This window comes from Lonchura striata, chromosome 6, assembly GCF_046129695.1.
Source record: "Lonchura striata isolate bLonStr1 chromosome 6, bLonStr1.mat, whole genome shotgun sequence".
In the NCBI taxonomy this organism is placed as follows: domain Eukaryota; kingdom Metazoa; phylum Chordata; class Aves; order Passeriformes; family Estrildidae; genus Lonchura; species Lonchura striata.
Genome location: NC_134608.1, coordinates 59125613 through 59145729, shown reverse-complemented (window position 1 = coordinate 59145729; position 20117 = coordinate 59125613). Strand labels below are relative to the sequence as shown.

Here is a 20117-nt window from a genome sequence, read left to right as displayed (position 1 = left end):
CTCTGAACCTAGGCAGGCTTTGAGGACAACGGGAGAGCGGTATGTTTGTTAGAGGATATTTATTCAGTTATGCTTCCTGCTGAATGGGACCAAAAGAAAAATAATACAGGGCATGGACATGTGAGTAAATTAGAATTTCAATTTACTTATCTTCTGATTATTCTCTTTTGAGTTACTGATAAAACTGACCGGCCTTTAGGTCAGATTATATTAGTGCTCTCATGGTTGCACTCTAACATGCCCAGTATGGTATTACGACCACACTGAATCAGGTTAGGCACAAATTTGGAAAAGTACCACATGCATGACATGATAGCCCACATTATTTATGAAATCTTCTCCTAAGCAGGAATTTCAAAATTCCTCTGGCAGTGTAATCCTGTAGTGCCACGTTTTGTGTAGCCTACATGGTAATGCCTTAGGACTCAATTGAAACAGGAACTAATCCTTGCAGAAGATCCTGCCCTCTGCTTGTTAATTCTGTTCCTGGAAGTGATTTCTTGCTAATACAGCACACCTTTAGTGACAATCCGTGGCTTAAGCTGTGTAGCTCAGTGATGTTAAACTCGTGAAGATGCACACTAATCCCCTCTGTGCTCTGATACAGAATCACACAGAATCACAGAATAATGAGATTGGAAGAGACCTTTGAGATCATCAAGTCCAACCTATGCTCTAACACCACAACTAGACTATAGCACCCAGTGCCAAGTCCAGTCTTTTTATAAACATATCCAGAGATGGTGATTCCACCACCTCCCTGGGAAGACAATTCCAGTACTTTATTATTCTTTCAGTGAAAAATATTTTCCTAGTATCCAACCTAAACCTTCCCTGACGTAGCTGAGGCTGTGTCCTCTTGTTCTGTCAGTGCTGCCTGGTGGAAGAGACCAACCCCACCTGTGCACAACCTCCCTTCAGGGAGTTGTGGAGAGCAATAAGGTCACCCCTAAGCCTCCTCTTCTCCAGGCTAGAGATACATTGGCTTTGGTTCTGCTAGGAAGCTGCATTTGTAGAAAAGCCCTGTGTTTGCTGGATGTGAGGGTCATGCCTGTGACAGCACTGGTCTCCAGCCACAGCTTGGTGCCTGTCCCCCCCACAGAGGGATGAACACACATGTGCAGATTCTGGGGGGTTGTGGTCGTGAAACATCAAGCCAAAGATGTGGGATTGTTAGCAATATTAAAAGTCAGTAACACACCCAGACCATCTCAAAGCTACACAGCCATAAACCAGGGTGCTGCAGAGCCATATTTGCAGTTCAAAGAGCGTTAGCAAGATGCATTAGAAAAACAAATAGTAAATAAAGAAACCAAAGAGCAAATAGTGCATCAATCAGGCAGAGATCATGCTGATGAAGAGCTGTCAGCTTTCTCATGGCTTCTGTTGGCTCGAGGCATGTCACCCTGATTCTTAAGATTTTCTAAAGCCTTCTGAGTTTACATTCTGTTGGAGAACTTTCCCACACTATTTCTATAAACAATATATTGCTTTGCATTCTTTTATGGGGGTGGAGAAACTTGATGTACTAGTGGTTTGTCCAATGTCTTTGGAGAGGTGGCCCATTCACTCTCCAATCCAATCTCACCTTTAGGAAAGTATAAAAGTTGGAGTCAGAGAATAAACTTCCTTCTTTACCTTGCAAATAGCAGGTGGCTCGCGTCGTGCTTTCACGTGTCCTATAGCGACATCGGCAGGATTCAGTTTTTAGGCCTTTGGCTGCTGTTTCACCACCACAGGGGGTAGTCAAAGTTTGTGGGACTTTCTGAAGAACATTCCCTCATTAAACCTTTCTAACTGAACCTTGAGGGCCCATTGCTTGCAGCAATTTTCAGTGTTGCCCTTTGATTAGAGAAAATAGAGGTAAGACAGGGAGGAATAGCCAGGGCAAGGGGAAAGGCTCTCTGTTATAAAAGTCCTTTCCAATCTTTAGAAATAGCCAGTATGATGGAGTAGTCATTGATTCTCTACAATTTAAAATGTAAGTATGAGAAAACAGGGACTCTTTTTCAGACAGGGAGAAGGATTTGCATGGCAAAAGGTGTCTCTTCCCTGCTGCTGCCTGCAAGCTGCCCTTCAGCCACATTCTCAGGCATTGGCTTGTGAACAGACAATCTCACAATCATCTGTGACCTATTGCTACAACACCTACAACTTTTACAACTGGAAAAGACTAAAGAAATCACAGGCTCTGTTTCCAGTGTAACTCTGTTTTTTTCCCATATAATGCCTAGTGCAGTTTTTCAAGAAGCATTGATAAAGTGTTATTATATATTATGTATATATATCACACATATGTATATTATGTATGTCACAGTATTTGCTACAAAAAACCCATCACAGTGCAGGTGACAATTATTTTTCAGTTGTAAGGCAAAGTTTGTGGGTAAGTATATTATGGCCTAATTCCTAATACTGCATTCAACACATGTGATCCATTCTTTTCCTAAGCAGTTCATCTATGCAGTCCATTTGTGCAGTTATATATGCAGGGTGTGACTCTTCAGGCTGTGCAGGGATGGGAGTTGGACTGCCTGATCCTTGTGGATCCCCTCCAAATCAGGACATTCTGTGATTCTCTGATTTTTCTTGGTATCTGAATTCAATTCCTAAAACAATTGTATAATAATTCATTTACCTATAAACTTCTTGATAAAAATTGGATAAATTTTTCTAAATGTTCATTCAGGGTGATCAACTCTGGAGTGGAAGCTCCTGTATTTGGTAGAGGCAGTAAATTTACTGTACTCCCAGAATGAATTCCTAGTCAGCACGTGGAGCACTGGGGTTGAATATTGAGTATTCAATATGGACTATGGCTCTGAATTTTGTATTCAGAGACACAAAACAGTTGGAAATATCTGCATCAAGTACTAATGTACCAGTGTCTAACATAATATAGTACAAAATATGTAAGAAGGACATTCTACAATACAGATATATATATATATATATATCAGTGGTGCATAGATCAGTTTTTGCTTACTGAAGTACCTCCATGATTACATAAAATCCAAAATACTGACAGTACATTCTAATACATTTGAAGTCAAACCTACCTCTATCCGATAAAGATGAACTGTAAAGTGCTACAAAATAAATGACAAAAAAAATGATGTAAAATCCCCAATCAATAACTGTCTGTATTTATGCATATAATTATGCCACAGCTGACAATGTTAAAGTATGCCAAAATACACAGGTAAAATAACAGATGCCTGATGGGCTCTCTGTGGTCAGGGAAAACCTGACTGATTCAACAACACTGCCTTCTAAACCTATCAATAGTTGCAAGAGTGACAAATTCCCAAAAGATGGCTTCAGTCAATAATATCTTTAAATGGCTTTTGGAATTCTGGCCCCCTGAGAGCTGCAGCACGAGCGAGAACTTCACAGCTATGAATCTCAGCACCTTGGAGCTGGGGAAGTACATTTACATTTACACCTTGGAAGTTGCTCTCACAGTGGGAAGGACAAGTGAAAACTTTGCTTCCTGTTTTTCTGGTCATTGGTATTATTAGCCTTCAGAGCACACAGAATCACAGATATGATTATCTGCATGTGCTTTTATTAAGAGCTCTGGGAGTCAGGGGTACAGACCCAAATCTGACTCCGACATGGCTTTCGAGCTGAACGTATTTTATATTCTATCGTTATATAACTTACATATTAATTATTAAACTTACATTGTTCTGTTTTATACATTGACATGAGTTTCTAGTGATCTTTCTTAGGCCCCTGACCACAGTTTCTCATGATTATTCTTATGATTAAACAGTAATTATATTTAATTACTAAACAGTCATCACATCTAACAATTATCTTATTTATCATGTACTAGCTACACAGTGCAGTTCTAGCAAGTACTAGTTCTTCATGTGCTTAAGGTATTTATTTTTCCAGGGCCTCCTAAGCTTATTTTCCTGTTAACCCTAAATCCCCATGATTTTAAAACCCTTTTACTATCAGTATCAAACTCCAGCTGATCACTGGGAAAATCTCAGAGGTCAGTTATTTTCCTGTAATGTTAAGGGTGAGTGTTAGCCAAGAGACATTTCTCCTGGATGTGCTGACACTTCCTTAACCTGTAGGATTTCTCACAGCATCCCAAGCAGCACTTTGATCCTCCCACCGAGTGAGTCAGGGACACAATTTGTTGCAGCAGGTTTACTTCCAAGTGGAAATTATCAAGAGGTACTAAACAGTCTGAGTCATAGCAGCCACCTCGATATTGTCCCAGCCTTTATTAGCTTTTCAGCCACCCTGAAACACTGATCTTCAGAGTGGAAAAGGTGACAGGGTTAAAAGCTGGTTATTCCTGACAAATGGCCCATAATATAAGCCTTTTCCTTCTCTGACTGCATCTCTTAAAATGAAAGGATCTACTTTTGAATGACTGCACCTGTTTGGTTTTTTCTTTGAATGATCTGTGAGCTAAAGCAAAGATGCTTCTCCTGAGCAAGGGGTTGAACCAAGTGACCTCCACAATTCCCTTCTGACACAACATTTTTCTACAGCTCCGTGCCAGCAATGCTTTCTGTCCTGCTTATGTCCCCTGCTAGCTCATGAAGTGACACAAAGGGACTGCACAGGCTCTGGGCATCAGTCTGAGCAGCAGCTGCCTCAGAGACAAACCTGTGCTAGGAGCTTTTTCCAGGTATTTTCCCTCTCCTTCTCTGTCATCCACCACCCTTCAGCTGTTGGTGACTGACAGAGAAGGAACCAGCGTGGGAAAGATGAGAACTTATTGCACAAAGCTAGGTAAGCAAGATAAACATACTCCACAGCAGCTGCATTTGTCTTCCCTAAAAAACATGGAACATGGCCTTGAAACTGCTAATTTCAAGGATCAGGCAATTTTTAAATATTTTTTTTCAGTCAAGAATGAAACGTTAAGTTACAGGAAGCAGGTCTATGAAAGTGTGAATTCACTGCTCAGTCCAAAGAATGCAAATCAAATCAAAGAAATCATTTAATGCAAACCTTCCTTTGCTATTTTTTAAATGAAACAGCTGGATTTCCCTCTTAAAAAAATAGTGATGCTTTGTAACTGCGAACAGAGTTTGCAAATTTTCTATTACTTTTCTGGAACTCTGATGCCATCAGTGCAAGAAAAAGTTGCAAATTATCAATAAAACAGATGGATAAATCTACTTAAGGGAGCTTGTCTGTGTGAGGCACAGGAAGTTGTTGTTGTTATTATTGTAATTATTATGATCAAAAATTAATAATTACCCTTACTCTTCTTCTGGTAGATCCTGTCCCATTACCAAAGATACTTCTAACCTGTCACACCAGAATTCATGCAAACTTAAGAGCTGGAAAAAGCTCTGCCCAAACCATGTTGTTTTGGGGGTTTTTTTGTTGGTTTTTTTTTTTAATGTGACTGTCTCTGTGGGTTTCCTCCTGCACACCAGAAAGAAAGGCACAGACATTTATGGCTGCTTGCCAACGAAACAGGCAAATCAGTAAAAAACATAAAATAGAAGAAAGATTTTCCAGTCCCTCACAAGGCAGTTTATCATTTAAATGTGTGCCATCTCCAAGGACTGAGTGCTAGAAACTATAACCTCAGTTATCCTGGAGAACTTTGGTGGGCTAGCAACAGAGTGACTTGATTTTTGTATGCACATGGATAGCTGTTTTTTTCAGATGTTTCAGAATAAGAATTCAGCTTTTACTGCATAACTGTAGATCCCCAAAGGTATATTTTCATCTTTAAATCCTACTAGGAGTAGAAAAATTGTTATTATTGCTTCACATGATCTTTCTTTTCTTGGAACAGGATAACGTGGATCTTGGTGACCTTATGTTTTCGCTCTGCTACCTTCCAACAGCTGGTAGACTAACTATTACAATAATAAAGGCAAGAAATCTAAAGGCAATGGATATCACAGGAGCATCAGGTAGGAATGAATTTAATGCTCAGAGTGGATTTCTGTCCCCTTTTCCTCCCAAGACACAGAATTCAACACTGTCAAATCCCAGAATGATTTTTGAGAGGGGGGTTTTTACACTGTGAACTCTACTTGAGTGCAGGAGTTGATGAGAAATAAACAACGCATTTTAGTTAGCTTAGATCCAAGGAACAGTTTAAAACAAATTGCTCTCTTAAAAAGAGTGCAAGATTATTCTTTCCAATGCCACTGTAATTCAGAGTAAAACAAGCTGGCCAAAATGCATTCCCAGCACTGGGAATTGTTTGTGCAGCAGACTGCTGCAGCTATTACACAGAGGCAGACTGGCCCTCTCTGACAGTCCCCAGGAGCCACTGAGCCACTTCTGTTCTTGCTGGCATATGGAGAAAGTAGTGATCATCCCCCAATCCTTTCAGCAACCCTTTCAAAAGCCCACAATAAATATTAGAAACATAAATAAGGTTTTAGAGATGTCTTTTAAATACTAGCAGAGAGCTGTAGAGCTCTCAGAAAGGAGATACAAAGAAATAACTTTCTTTTTTGCTACATTCAGGAGTTCAAAAATAATTATCGTTCTCTTGAGAAATATAAGCTAATAATTGTTGCACTTTGAATTGTATTTAACCATACATCAGTAAATCCCGTTGTGAAAAGCATTGTCATCTTCTGTCTGTCCTACAAATCTAACAAGTAATTAGGCTGCTATAAATAGGCTGATACACAGGCTATTGTATAAAATAGTCATGTATAACACGCTTCAGTGGATATTTTAATACCCTTTGAGAAGTTGGTACACAGCAAGGAGCTTCTTGAACCTAAAAAGGTCATTATAAGCAGTGACCCAGGTAAAGCTTTCAAAGCTGCACTGCCTCCTGTGTATATCATGGTGACAGAGAAGCTCAAATTCCAGTCAGGTCCAGGAGATTAATCCAGCAAGCAGAAATGGGCACACAGGAAGTCTCCCTTCACTTTCCATTTGCATTTGTCAAAAATCAACGTTGTTCTTATGACCCACACAGATCCCTACGTGAAGGTTTCTTTAATGTGTGAAGGAAGGCGGCTAAAGAAAAGGAAAACTTCCACCAAGAGGAACACCCTAAATCCTGTTTACAATGAAGCCATAGTCTTTGACGTCCCTCCAGAAAACATTGACCAAATTAACTTGTCGATAGCTGTTATGGATTATGACCGGTGAGATGCCTGTAGCTGTCAAATATTGGCTGATAAAGTCTTGCACGCTAGGTTCACACCCAGAAAGAAAGTTACTACTTTCTTCCCTATAAGCAGGGAATTAATGTCAGGTTGAGCTTGGTAAAAGTCTGCACATTTTTTGTTTTGCCAGGCAGAACTTCCTTACTAAATTTTAAAATGTAGATCTGGATCCATAACTGACATCAGTAAGCTGCAGATGTGTTTAGCAGAATGAGGTAACTGGGCATTAAAGCACTGATGTTCACTTTGTACATTTATGCTAAGCCTTTTTACATACACACTCTCTATTTATAAAGTTGTGTCTTAGAGCCTGTTTGCCTTTGCAGCTAATTACAGAACACAGGGAAAGAACCTTTTGTGTGCTACAAGGGGGGAAATATAAAATGGTTCTGAACTGTGGGAAACACAAAGAGCAAGCGTATTGCCGAGTGTGTTATGTTCTCCAGGCAAGAATTAATCTTAAAAATCCACGATTAATGTTTCTGATGAAATATGCAACTGGTGTGGTTCCAAAGGTAAAATTTTAAGAAAAAAATATTATGGACCATTTTCACAGTGTAGGTCACAATGAGGTCATTGGAGTTTGTCAAGTAGGCAACGATGCAGAGAGTCTAGGGCGCGACCACTGGAACGAAATGCTCTCGTACCCTCGGAAGCCCATCGCCCACTGGCATCCTCTTGTGGAGGTAAGGCTTTCATTTACTGCTTCCCCCTTGCAATAATCCTGAATATTCTCCCACACGGCATTAGAAGTTGGATAAAATTTTATGAGCAAACCCAAGATCCGCGTGCATGAGGTAAATCCTAGAAAAGGGTTTGGAAACTCATTAAAGTTGAAATGTGACACACAAGTTAAGTCTGCTCCTCTCAATTTTAAGGAGATAGAAGGTAATTGTTGTCTATAAAATACAGACATGAAAACACCAAACATTATTTGATTGAGGGTTTAGTTTTGCTTTTTAAATAAGATCTTGGGTAACTTTCACTATTAATTGATGCAAAGAAATGGACCTTGTTTACAGAACAATCAAGACCTATTTTTTTTTTTATATACAACAACCTAATTTGACTTCTTTTCTTGTAACAATATATCATCCATGCCACTAGCACATCTCAAAGGATGCCTAACTGCACTGACAAAAATATGCTTAAGTATCTTTGAAGATCTGAGGTGCTCATAAGAAGCGACACAATCAGAAAAGCTTTTCAAGGTTCCTATGGTTTTTTTTTGTTTTGTTTTGTTTTGTTTTTTGTCTTTAGGGCCCTATTCAGCAGGAATGTTATGCAGGTCTTCTGCGCTTGGATGGCTGCCGAAGAGGCTTCCTCACCCTTTTAACCTATTCAGCAGAAATTTGGCATTCCTGTTGAACTCTTTCTTAGCCATATCCTCAGGGGCTATTCCACAGAGTCCAGTGGGGTAAAGATGTCCTTTTAATCCCTCTGTCTAATCCTCTCCCCAATGCAGGGAACACTAATCCTGATCCATGAGACACAGAAATTCATCAAAGATCAAACTAAACCACTTCCTAAAGTTACCATGACCTGCTCCCATTGTTGCTCTCACTGGCTGAGTCAGGCAGTACTCCCAGTCAAAGGGAAGTGTCTTGTTTATTTATGAGCAGCCCCAGAGTTATCCTCAATGTTGAAAGACAGGAAAGAGCACAGTACCCATATGGAGCTAGGAATGATGCTGTGGGCACTAATACTTGGAGGCAGGCAGTTCACAGCCCCTCTGAGTTTACTTTCTGCACCAGAGTGCAGCTGTGTTACCACAGTGCCACCGAAGATTTCCCTGCGTGGTTGTGAGCACTGGCCACGGGCAGCTCCAGAAAAGATTATCACGCATTATGAAGATACTGCAAGCTGGGAAGAATCCCACAGTCTTGTCCTGTGTCCATAAGGAGTTGTGTTTCCTGGTGCCACAGCAGCACAGTCTGAGCAGGGAGTGCCCACAGGCTGTGTGGCAGGAGGAAGGCTCGACGCCTTCTCAGCACAGGTGTGCTGCCAGCAGTGGGGCAGCTCTGCCCAGGTGTTTGTGCCCCCAGTGACAGGGTAGATGCTGGCTGAAATGCCACACTTGAAGTGCTGACCTGGGCATTTGGGAGCTCTCAGCTGTAGCCAAGTGTTGACAGGAGTATCCTGACACAGCACACAAGGTGTGGCGCAAGGGTTACTGCTGCCCAGAGCACAACAAGTGTCTCTTAGCAGAAGTTGTCTACATCCTTATATCCAACCTGTCTTCCCTCTTTGATAAATTTCATTGCAGCCAGAGCCCACAATTAGGTTTTGACAGCTCTTCCCTTTCCACAGGCATCCTGTTCTTTTCATACATGCCTGGCTAACTTCTTTAGATTTCATTACTGCGGACTGGTTTTCATGTCACTGAAAGCTAAACAGAGACATATTTTTTTCCTTCCCAGGAATCAAGTGGGGGAGGGTGTCCAGCACACCCAGGCTGTGCAGAGAAATATATACACAGCATATCATTTTGGTTCCTGAATCAGGATTAGACTCAGCGAGAGCTTCTGGAACCTCTGTGGCCACAGCCATAGGACCCCGAATATTTGCTGAATAGGACCCTCAGTCTTCAACTGTGTGAAGAGCTATTGGTTTCAAATAGTGTGATGTTATCCACCTGTAGCATTAATTCTCCAGCTGACACTACTGCTACTGATAGATTATTTGTATGGTCGTAAGCATTACCCAAATTCAAGTCATCATTTCTGTTCAGTAGAATAACCCAGGTTTACAAGCAAAATTATAGCAGTGTAAACCAACAAATATGGGAAGCAGCAACAAATATTGTCCTTGTATTTGAAAAAAGGTGCAGTATTGTGAATGATTAGCTTTCTAAGTATTTTTTTTTTTTCAAGAATGATTGCCATCAGGTACTTATTTTTTGATGACAAGTTGCGTCCTCAGTCTCAGCTGGTGCGTCCTTTCACCTGACGTGAAAACAAATTAATATGGTTATCCTTCAAATCTGAAAAACTGTAAAAAAAGTTCTGCTGGGTGAGAACAAGATGCATATGGTATTTGTAATGACAGCATGTTCTTTGAGAAAGGAGATAACCATCTGTGTAACATGGAGGTTGTTAGCCCTCAACCTTTGTGGATGATTTTCCAGTCAACATTTCTGAGTCGTGTCCACGACACTGCAGACTGTTGGAAGCGTGTCCCAGGTGGCAATGCTGGATCATACAAACAAACACACACCCCCCAAATTGTCTGAAAATGCTGTTCCAAATATATAGTGCCTGTGAAAACTTCCTTTATTATTTGTGGTAGAGTTAGCAGGGCTGTTTTACATGATGATATATTGTAAATTCTGGCAAATTCTGACCATTAAAAGAAAATTAATCAAAGCGCTGCATTTTGTCACGTAATGAAATTTGTGCCCCAAAGCAGGAGACCCTGGGATAAATTTTTCAGCACTTATTTAGCCACGCATGGAGTTCTCTCATCCTCCAGTGTCTTCAGAGAACTTGACTCACGTCTTTACATGGGAATTTTTTGTTTAAAAGATGCAAATGCAAAGTATGGATGGTTTATACAATACAGCTGTCTGCTGTGTACTTACAGAGAAGGAGCCCTGATCCTTACATAGAGCTCAGATAAGTTTATGTGTACTCACATTGCTTCACATCTTGTATGTGATGAGTGTTCACCAAGCATTTTGGATCTGCAACTCTTCTGACACAAATATGCATGCACAGATTTGAAGAAATATCTAAAATTTTGACCTCAAGTCTGAAAATTTAGTTTCAGGGGATCAATGAGGATCTTCCATAAAATCAGAATTACTTGTGGGTAAAGAATATCTTGGAACTTGCAGGAGATCTTGGATCTGTTGTAAATGTATGCTGCAGGTATAAATAAGAACTCCTGTAAGCACAGCTGTTTTCAAAAATCTCTTGCCATGCCATGGAGAATACAGCTACCACAGGCAAGGGTATACCTGGCAAACTAAACAGCACTTCCAAACCTGCCTAAGCACAATTTCAGGAGGGCAACCACTCGGCATTTCCAAAAGAGTAAAAATAATGTTGCCATGGCAAAACTGTTTCTCTGCACCATCAGCGTTCTCTCAGGAGGCCAGTGGTACATGACAATGTGCATTTCTGCTCATGCATCAGCCTCCCCTCGGGCAGAATCCTGTGCTCTTTACCCAGGAGTTGCCAAGGGGAGATGGGCCTGAGCAAAGGAGGAGGAGCTCTTCCTTGGAGTGGTGTTGTCTGATTTCCTGGACAAATCACTCTACATGTCATCTCTGTCTGGAATGCAGAGCGGGCACGCTTCCCACTGCAACATTAGCAACAGGAACTGCTGGGAAGGGGAAAACACCTACACAGCAGGCTCAATTTGTGTCCATGGAAAAGTGCAGGAGCCTTTCTAGGATTTGTCCCCAGCAGCTCAAAGGGACATCAGCTGAAAAGTGGTATAATTGCTAGTGGGCTGCAGTTCTTCTATTTTATCACCATGCTCAGTTTATTTAATGCCCACGGGTCCGGCATAAAAATAATTATTTTGAATAGAGTTCTACTAAAACAGGGAAAGAAATCTCTGTGACAGTGAGCATTTAAAGTGGAATCCAGCAGACTTCAAAGGATAAGGAAAAAGCCCTAAATTTATTGAATTCTAATTTTTGCTCATGACGTAGAAACTATTACTCAGGCTGTGGCATTACTATGTGCTTTTTACAAATACCTGCCTTATCATAGTGGTGCATCTATGGAGTGATAGATATTTTCTATATTAGGATACTTCTCTCTTCATCTTTATACTCCACTCAACTGGTGATATTCCCTAGACCCCAAATATTTTTCTGTTCTGGCTCTGGTTGGCCAGTAGACTGCTGCTGTCTTTGGACTGAATTACAATAATACCACAGCCTGCTGGAAGGACCAGAGGATAGATAATTCTGCTACACACTCAACTGGAAACCCAGGGAAAAGTAAGGTCCCAATGCTGCTCAGTCTTTCTTTTCTGAACTATGATTCTCAGTGGTGAATTAGGAGTAGACTGAAGAATGTTTTCAAAGCTGAAACCCTCATTTATTTTCTTATTTGCTGTGAATGCATTATTACATTGTATGACAAGTATCGTGACTCTAAGATAGAAAAGAAAATCACTTAAAAATGCATTTCAGCAGGATTTTAATCCCATTTTGCTCTTTAACAATATGCTATTCAATTGTTACTTTTAGTTTTCCCTAAAAAGCCTCGGTGTCAGGTGCTGTTCTGTGAAAAAGCAGTGAGTGGCAATGGGAAAATCTTCTGAGTTCCTGACTGTGAGGCAAGTACCATGGACAGTGGCCTGATAGTCCCGCGACAAAACACTCAAAAGTGTAACTCCTTTGCATCTGAGTGCTCAAATATTTCTTTATCTGTTTCCACTGAATTCACAAGACATTAAGAGCATTGCTGTTTTCTTTTTTTTTTCACTTTTCCCTGCAAATAGCCCTGGCAGTGGATAAGCAACAATTAATCTCAATCTGGGGAAGTGGGGACTACCAGAAGAGAAAACCAATACGTAGCATAAAAGACCCAGTGTTAAAACTGTTTTTCCCAGTCATTGCATGGCTCAGTTTTCCATGCCAGCAGATCCACAAAATGCAAAAGCAGCACGTGTGAGACATTTTTTACATAGAGGTACAATTTAACTGCTGGTAGGGGACCTCCTGGATCAGTACAAAATGAAACAACAGCAAAGGGCAGTGCAAAGGAATTTAAAAAAAAAGAGGTTATTTTAGTCCACGCTTCTTGGCTTGGGGGGATGGTTGCTGAGGGGGCTTTTAGGTTGTTTTTATTCTTTGTTTTGGTTTGGTTTGGTTTAGTTTGGTTCCATTCATGTGCTTTGAACACCAAGCATGTGTATGTAGCTATATTAACATGAGCACCCAAAGCCAGAGACACAAGAGATATATTGATTTACATGCTTATCACCTAGCAACACTCAAGCACTGAGGGGATGTGTCTGCAAGTGAAATAAAAAATAACTGAAAATTCTTTTGATTTAAAAGCAACAAACAATAAACAAGGACCAGTAAATTCAGTTGGAAAATCTGTTTGATCCAGCTAGAAATCCATCTGAAATTACTTCACTGTTAATATATGTAGTTTGAACAGAGGGAAGTAGAAAAATTGGATCAGGTGACTCCATCTGAAGTGTCAATGATGAAATGCTGTTTTCCCCTTAGAACACTGCATTACCAAATGATTGTGTCTCGGTAACAAGGGAGAAAACAATGGATTTCTTATCATGTAGGGAAAGTAATCCACAATACTGTAGAATTTAATAGAAGCCCCCTGTGCTGCAGAAAAGGGCAGCAGGACAGACTTGGTGACAGCAGCACGTGAGCCGAGCCGTGCCAGGCGCCAGCTGCGTTCCAGCGGCACCGCGGCGCCCAAGGCTGGCTGGTTCCAAGAGTTGTGCTTACAGTTCTTTTGTAACACAGTGGGTTGGGCAAGGAACCACAGCTGGAAGTTCTCCAGGGCCCTGCAGCTCTCTGGGAGCCCATCCATCTCCTCGGAGGAGCACAAAGGGCGGCGGTGGCACAGGAGCGCGGAGCGAAGGCAGCGCGTGCGGCGCGGAGCGGGAGGCGACGGGAGGACTTGCAAACATCTGGGCTCTTTGTTTGTTCCTTTGTTTTGTCTGGGCTCTTTAGTTCCTCCTCCTTTGTGCTCGAACACAGACATTGTAAAACTGAGCGTTTTACTCGGTTGCATGCCGGCCAGCTGCCGTCCTCGATACCCATCGCGAAGGCGCGTGAGGAGAGCTGTGTTGTTTTGGTATACTTTTGGTTTTGGTAGCTCATCAACATTGTACTATACTTTATTATTTCTTGTTCAATAAATAGTCCTGGTATCTCTTTGTTTCATGTCTAATTTTGGAGAGTAGGGCCATACCTGTATCAAGGCTCTCTCAATTAGGTGGGCATTTTGTTTGTTTAGTAGAAATAATGCATGATTCTTTTCGCAGTGATGGTTTGAGGGACAAAAAAATTCTTAATTTTGTAATATGTATTACAACCTTCTGAACACAAGTAAAAAATGTACTGTCATTTATTTATATAAATCTAGTCTGAACAAATAAGTTTTGATCTTAATAAAAACTGTAAGAAATTGTGCAATTGTAATTTATTACTATTTTGTATTTAATAAATATTAAAGTTCAATTCATTATTCAGAAAGCCAGTAAACACTTTGGAAATATTTTTGCTTGTTTTTTCTTGACAGATAGTGTGTTTTGATAAGGTACATGAGGCCAGAGAGAAAAAGCTTTAACTTTACAGCACTCACACATAATTTAGGAGTTTGGATATTGAAACCTCCTCGTATTTCATCCCATGTCCACAGTCATCATGGCAGAAAGATTATTTGACATGTCAGTGGTGAATCTCATCTATGTTTCATATTAAGAAGAAAATCAAGAAGCTACAGAAGTGCGTCTATCGAGTGATATTGTGTTAAATTACCAAAATTAGTATTTAGCATGACATGCTGGCAAAATTAACCATCCTCCTGTCAACACCTGACATGTAGCTCCAGGAAATTCTGAGAGGTTCCCTGACAGAGCCCAGAAACAAATAGAAAAGAGCAAAAATATATCTTGTATGACCACACAAACTGCACCCAAAAAGGTGCAGTTGTCCTGTTGTCCTTTTCCCTTCTCTTTTACACAAACTGAATTTACACGTCCATCCACAAGAGTGCATTTGCTTGTGCATGACTCTAATTAAGCAAAAGCCTCTCTGTGTCTTTTGGGATAAGCTCAATCTCTCCTCATTTGGAAGATCTGGCCTGCTTGCACACACCATATCAATAAAGGGCTGTTAATAAACAAGTGACATAAGGCCCAAAACAATATATCATGACACTCAGGAATTAATTTCGTTTCTGCTCTCTTTTTGGGAGTATTTGCTATCACAGACACATGGGAAAGAGATAGCAACAGGCCTGTAGTTTTGAAGTTGATACTGTCCTTAATAATGGGAGCACCTTTAGTCCCTGGGTAGATTCCTGCTGGGTTACTGGGAGATGGAAGATTGGCAAGGGACACATCTATAGGCATTTTGTCCCTGGCAGTGAATGCAGTGCTAATTATCCCTCTCTGTCCCATAAGCCACCATAAAATGCACCTCAGCAGAGCAAGTGTATGAACTTGCAAATTGTTTTTAATGTCTTTCAGTAATACTGGTTTGCACATCTCTGTTTCTTTGTTAATAAGCAAGCAAATGCCTCTTCCTCTGTCAAAACAGGCCCACACATCTCTCCTTCCGAGACACTTTTCCAGCAGAATCATCCTTTTATATGTAGCCTAGAGACTTGAAAGGAAAAGGGACAGTGGTTGCAACAGGCTGCTAATGGCTGCAAGCCAAAGTTTGAAAATCCTCCCTGGAAAAAGCCTGATCAATAGCAAAGCATCCCACATGGCCTTAAACCTGAGGAGCCCCTAATTGCTGCCCAGCTAACCAGCAGTGAGATGAAAATTCAGGGAGGTGCCTCGTTAGTGAGGAGCTCTGCCGGCGGCTGCCTGTGCCTTCCCCACGGGGGAATGAATGCCTGGTGGGGACACAGCAGAGCCTGGCAAGTGCCTGAAGTGACAGCAGGGAGTGCAGGGATGGCCCCCAGCAGCTGAGGACACAGAGAAATCCGTGCCTCAGCGAGGGGCAGAGGCACAGAACAGGGCTGCAAGCTCTGCTTCCAAAGTCAGCATCCTCAAGGAAACTTGGGGACTCCAAAAGTAACCTTTCCAGGGAAGGAAATCACAGAGTGTCGTGTCCTGAGAACGAATTCCATTCACCTCTGACAATATTATCACTGAAATTTGTCACAGTGGTCCCCAGCAGAGATTTCTCATGTAAGCAGCACGTGTTTTTTTTCTCCCTGACTGGTATATATTGCCATTTAAATAGAATCACATAATTCTCTGGGTGCACTTATGCATTTACCATTCTCATCCTAATTAACCACACAGTCTAGCCCACCACACCATCCAAAAGGTCGTGGCTTTAAACCACTTAATAACTCATCAAAAAACATTCAGTGAATTCATGTTCCAACACCAGCACATGTAGGGACATCTGTAAATGTTCCAAGACATCAGAAGTGCCCAAACAGTCTGGTTCAAAGAGCTTGATTAAAGCTGTCTAATATTAAAGAATGATTTAGAAGTGTCAGAAATGTCAATAAGCTAACTAGTGTTAAATCCTCACCCAAAGATAAAACTGTCAATAAAAATATTTTTCTTGGAGAAACCATTCTTAATAGTAACAACAAATTCAATACTGAACCCTTACTTTGTAATTTTCAATTTAGCAGGGAAAATTCTGTTTCAAGAATGTTACTATAATCCTATCATTTATATCCTGGTAACTGACAAAAGTAGTTTTAAAGCAATATATTAAATAGAGTTCAGCTACGTTAGCCATTCCATCCCAAAAATGGAATATAGTTTTAATAACCATATTTTCAAAATGCAACAGTTAGGACCCTTTTCAAAAACTTTTGCCTTCCTAGAAAAAATTATATATTGTTCCCAACATAAAATAGTATTTGAAAAAAAACCCTGAATAATCACATAGCTTAGAAAAAAATCCAAACTCATCAATCAGTTTTTGTATTTTAGTGAAACTCAAGTCCAAATATTTGCTGTTCCAGTGGAAATATTTCTTCCATTTGCCAGAAAACAACCTTCTCTATTGGTATTTCCTCACTAAAAAACCTCAGCTCCCCAAACATGTTGGCATTTTCCTCTCAGTTCAAATGGGTTTAATACAGACCACATCTCAGGAAAAGAACAATAAGTCCTCAGAACATTTTTCTAAGTCTGGCCGTGAATCAATTAGAAATACAATTTTGGTCAATAAATAAAATAAGCTTTGCTGTTCTTATCATGAGCTAAGGTTTTCTGTCAGATTTCCCCAGATTAATTAATTTCTTGCTTCTTTACCTAATTGTAAATGCCCCAAGACTTCTTCCCTTTCTACACTACTTAAACTACTTGAAAAGTTAAAGTGGATTGAAAGAGAAGGAGCAATTTCCAATACAAAACCGGAGCTGTATCATCTCTTGATGAGGAAGGACAGGAAGTTACTTCCTCCTACTCTTACTATAAATCCATCTTAAATAAAAATTCATTGTTCCAAATAGTGGATTGAGATTTCTCAGGAAAAAAAAAAATCATTCATTTCATCAGGAGTATCTTTAAGATTGGGTGTGGGGCTGAATTGCTTTTCCATTTCCTCCCATCTGCCTGAGAGCTGGAGCCCCACTCTGCCCCACTCCCTTTTCTGCCCTTGCCCTGCCAAGGCAGAACCACACATTCCAACTAAACCTTCAAAGGTTCTGCAGCTTTTCAGAAGATCTGAGACCATTTGCCTTGGAAATTCCATTGCCAGTAGAAATAATTTCCGAGTTGCATCTAGATATATGCCTGACGGATTTTCATTTTAACTGTTGACTGGTATAATGATTGTTATTTGTTTTTTTTTACTTCTGATCCCTGCTGTTTTGCCTCCTCCTATCCTCAAAATCATTCCCTCATCCTCTTTCCCTCAGTGCTTTTTACTGGACAGATGTGTCCAGCTGTTCTCATTCTTCACATACGAGTTCTCCCAGCGAGCCCAGGCCCAGCAGACAAGGCTGGTAATGAGCTGCTTCAACCTTTATTCACATTTCCCCTGCCACTCACCTCACAGCAATAACATCTTCATTTCAAAGGTGTTCATTTGCTCTTCAGGTAACAGTCCAAAATTGTAGGGACATAAGGACTGCTGCAGAATGTGAGGACATGATAGAATTAAGTTGTCAGTTTTCAATTTAATGAGTTAATAGTAATGGCCAGGCCTGAAACGCTTTTGATGAATGCTGCAAAATCCAAGGTGACAGCAAATCACAAAATCAATAGCTAGTCATGTCTGTTCCTAAAGACATCAAACATTTGGTGTCTCCAGGTGTTTGAATAAGTATCTTAATAAAATGTTTGAGGCCATAACACAGCCTGAGATGTCAGAACATTCTGACACCTGTCTAATGTACTATTCAGCCACACAGAGAGCAAATAGACACATGAGAGAACTGTGTTGATCAAAGGAGTTACCAGAGGATTCAGGGGAGCAGACACAACTACCCAGCTGTCCAAATGACAACAATAAAATAAGAACTATCTCCTGGAAGTTTTATTTAAACCAAAGGCACAGCAAATTCTAATGTTGCTGTCCTTAAGAGAAAGGATGTCTAAAGAAATGAGATTTGCATTTACATCTCTGTATTAATTTCCTTTCTCCTTTGGCACCTGCTGAGAACTCTTTCAAGAAGGGTAATTGACTTGTGACAAAGCAAAAAAAAAAAAAAAAAAAAAAAGCTCTAAATCACTAATTGTTTTGGCTGCTGAATTTCAGGGTTTGGGACAAGTCAGCAGCACCCCAGTGTGCAAAACATCCTGTTATGTGAATGGCTTTCACAGTTTGCTAAAAAGCCCCAGTGTAAAAGCTCCTGTGTATTCTGTTTGCTCTGGTGCGTGCCTGAGCTCCCACCAGGGTCAAACATCCAAATCAGGAGACAATTCATCCCTTCTTTCCAAGCACTCAGTATCTGCAAATAAAACCTGAACTTCTTGACACAGAAGATTCAAAGCAATTATTAAAAAATTATAATAAATATAAACATAGAAATCATAATATTATCAATATAATATTATATATAAAAATTATAATATTATAAATAGAAAATATAATATTATATATAAATATTATAAAAAATAGTTATTCCATCCAAACCATTCATGCTCCATGACAGTGACCCCATATAGAGGTTATCATAATAATACACACAATACTGTCATAGCAATTCGTGTGTGATATCACATTACCTCAGTTTAATTCACCTTTCTGCCTCAAGTGTTCCAGCAATGGTTTTGTGTTTGCTTTGAATTTCCTAGTAAGTACCAAGGGTGTGCTGCAGACTGTGCCTAAAATAGCATCTGGCTTGTAATTACTGTCTGGAACCTAAATTACAAAAACCTGTTGCTCCATGAAAAGATATAATTATTGAAAAGATCTTTTACGCATGGTTTGTCTGCATGCTCAACCATCAATTAAGTCATTACCATCTAATCCTGCTCATATAAATGGAATTGCACAGATTCCCAAATTCCTGAACCTACAGAAATTTGTTTCCAAGTGAAAAATTACCATGTTTATTGAATGACTAAAGGAAAGCATAATTCCTCCATGGAGATTGGAGCTCCAAGCAGAGCCTTTTATCTCTTTTCCCCATGGAGGGCTATACAATCACCAAGTTGTTTATTGAGGGGTAAAATCAAGTCTGGTTTATCCACTGCAGGTACATGGGATAAAAACTAATTGATCCCAAACCTATTCTGTGGGTACCAGTCTGCATCTGCCATCAAAACTTCAGTCTGGCACCACAGCCTTTTTGTTCCAGAATTTTGCCCGGTTTTGACATTCAATAATATTTTTTTTCCCCTGCAACCAGACACACACATCAGACACTCACTAAACTTCTGAGCTTTCTCCATCCTATCTGCTCACCAAAGGACCAGGACAGGAGAGGGGGTGCATAAACACACATTTTTGTGCTACCCAGGGCTGTGTGTCGGGCAAAACCAAAGGACTGGTGTGTATTTCAAGAGCTTAAAACAAATGCTTTGTATCCTCTTGATCTCCTTCCACCTACTGACACAATTCCTGTGCCAAGTGTGACAGCTCTGAAGCAGTGCTGTGCCAGGGATGCTCTGCTGGGAGAACTCAGCGTTCCCTTTTGGGGATCCTGGGGAAAGAAGCAGCAGAGTGAGAGCAGGAGGAACTCATCCTCCCCTGATGGGCCTTTGGACAAGCTCTGTGAGACCTTGAGTTTCAAGTGTTTTCCCTTCTGCTGCTGGTAAAATTTCCTTTACCTGCCTTTAATGCAGATCATCTCTGACACAAAGACTTCTTTTCCACCAATGTAAAGGTTTCTGCAT

At 40.5% G+C, this 20117-nt stretch overlaps 1 protein-coding gene across 3 annotated transcripts in view; it reads left to right on the top strand.

Annotated features, from left to right (window-relative positions):
* Positions 1-14322, top strand: part of SYT9 (synaptotagmin 9) — a 70095-nt gene extending 55773 nt beyond the window's left edge. The window contains exons 4-8 of one of the 3 annotated variants that reach the window (XM_021527581.2): positions 5786-5906; positions 6938-7109; positions 7687-7816; positions 8391-8547; positions 9551-14322. In XM_021527581.2, the coding sequence (XP_021383256.1) occupies positions 5786-5906; positions 6938-7109; positions 7687-7816; positions 8391-8498 (531 nt within the window). In that variant the 3' untranslated portion in view covers positions 8499-8547; positions 9551-14322. Of the gene's footprint in view, positions 1-5785; positions 5907-6937; positions 7110-7686; positions 7817-8390; positions 8548-9550 lie in introns of those variants that run through there. The other 2 variants (XM_021527582.2, XM_077784391.1) reach the window with 2 other exon arrangements.
* Positions 14323-20117: the final 5795 nt, after the last annotated feature.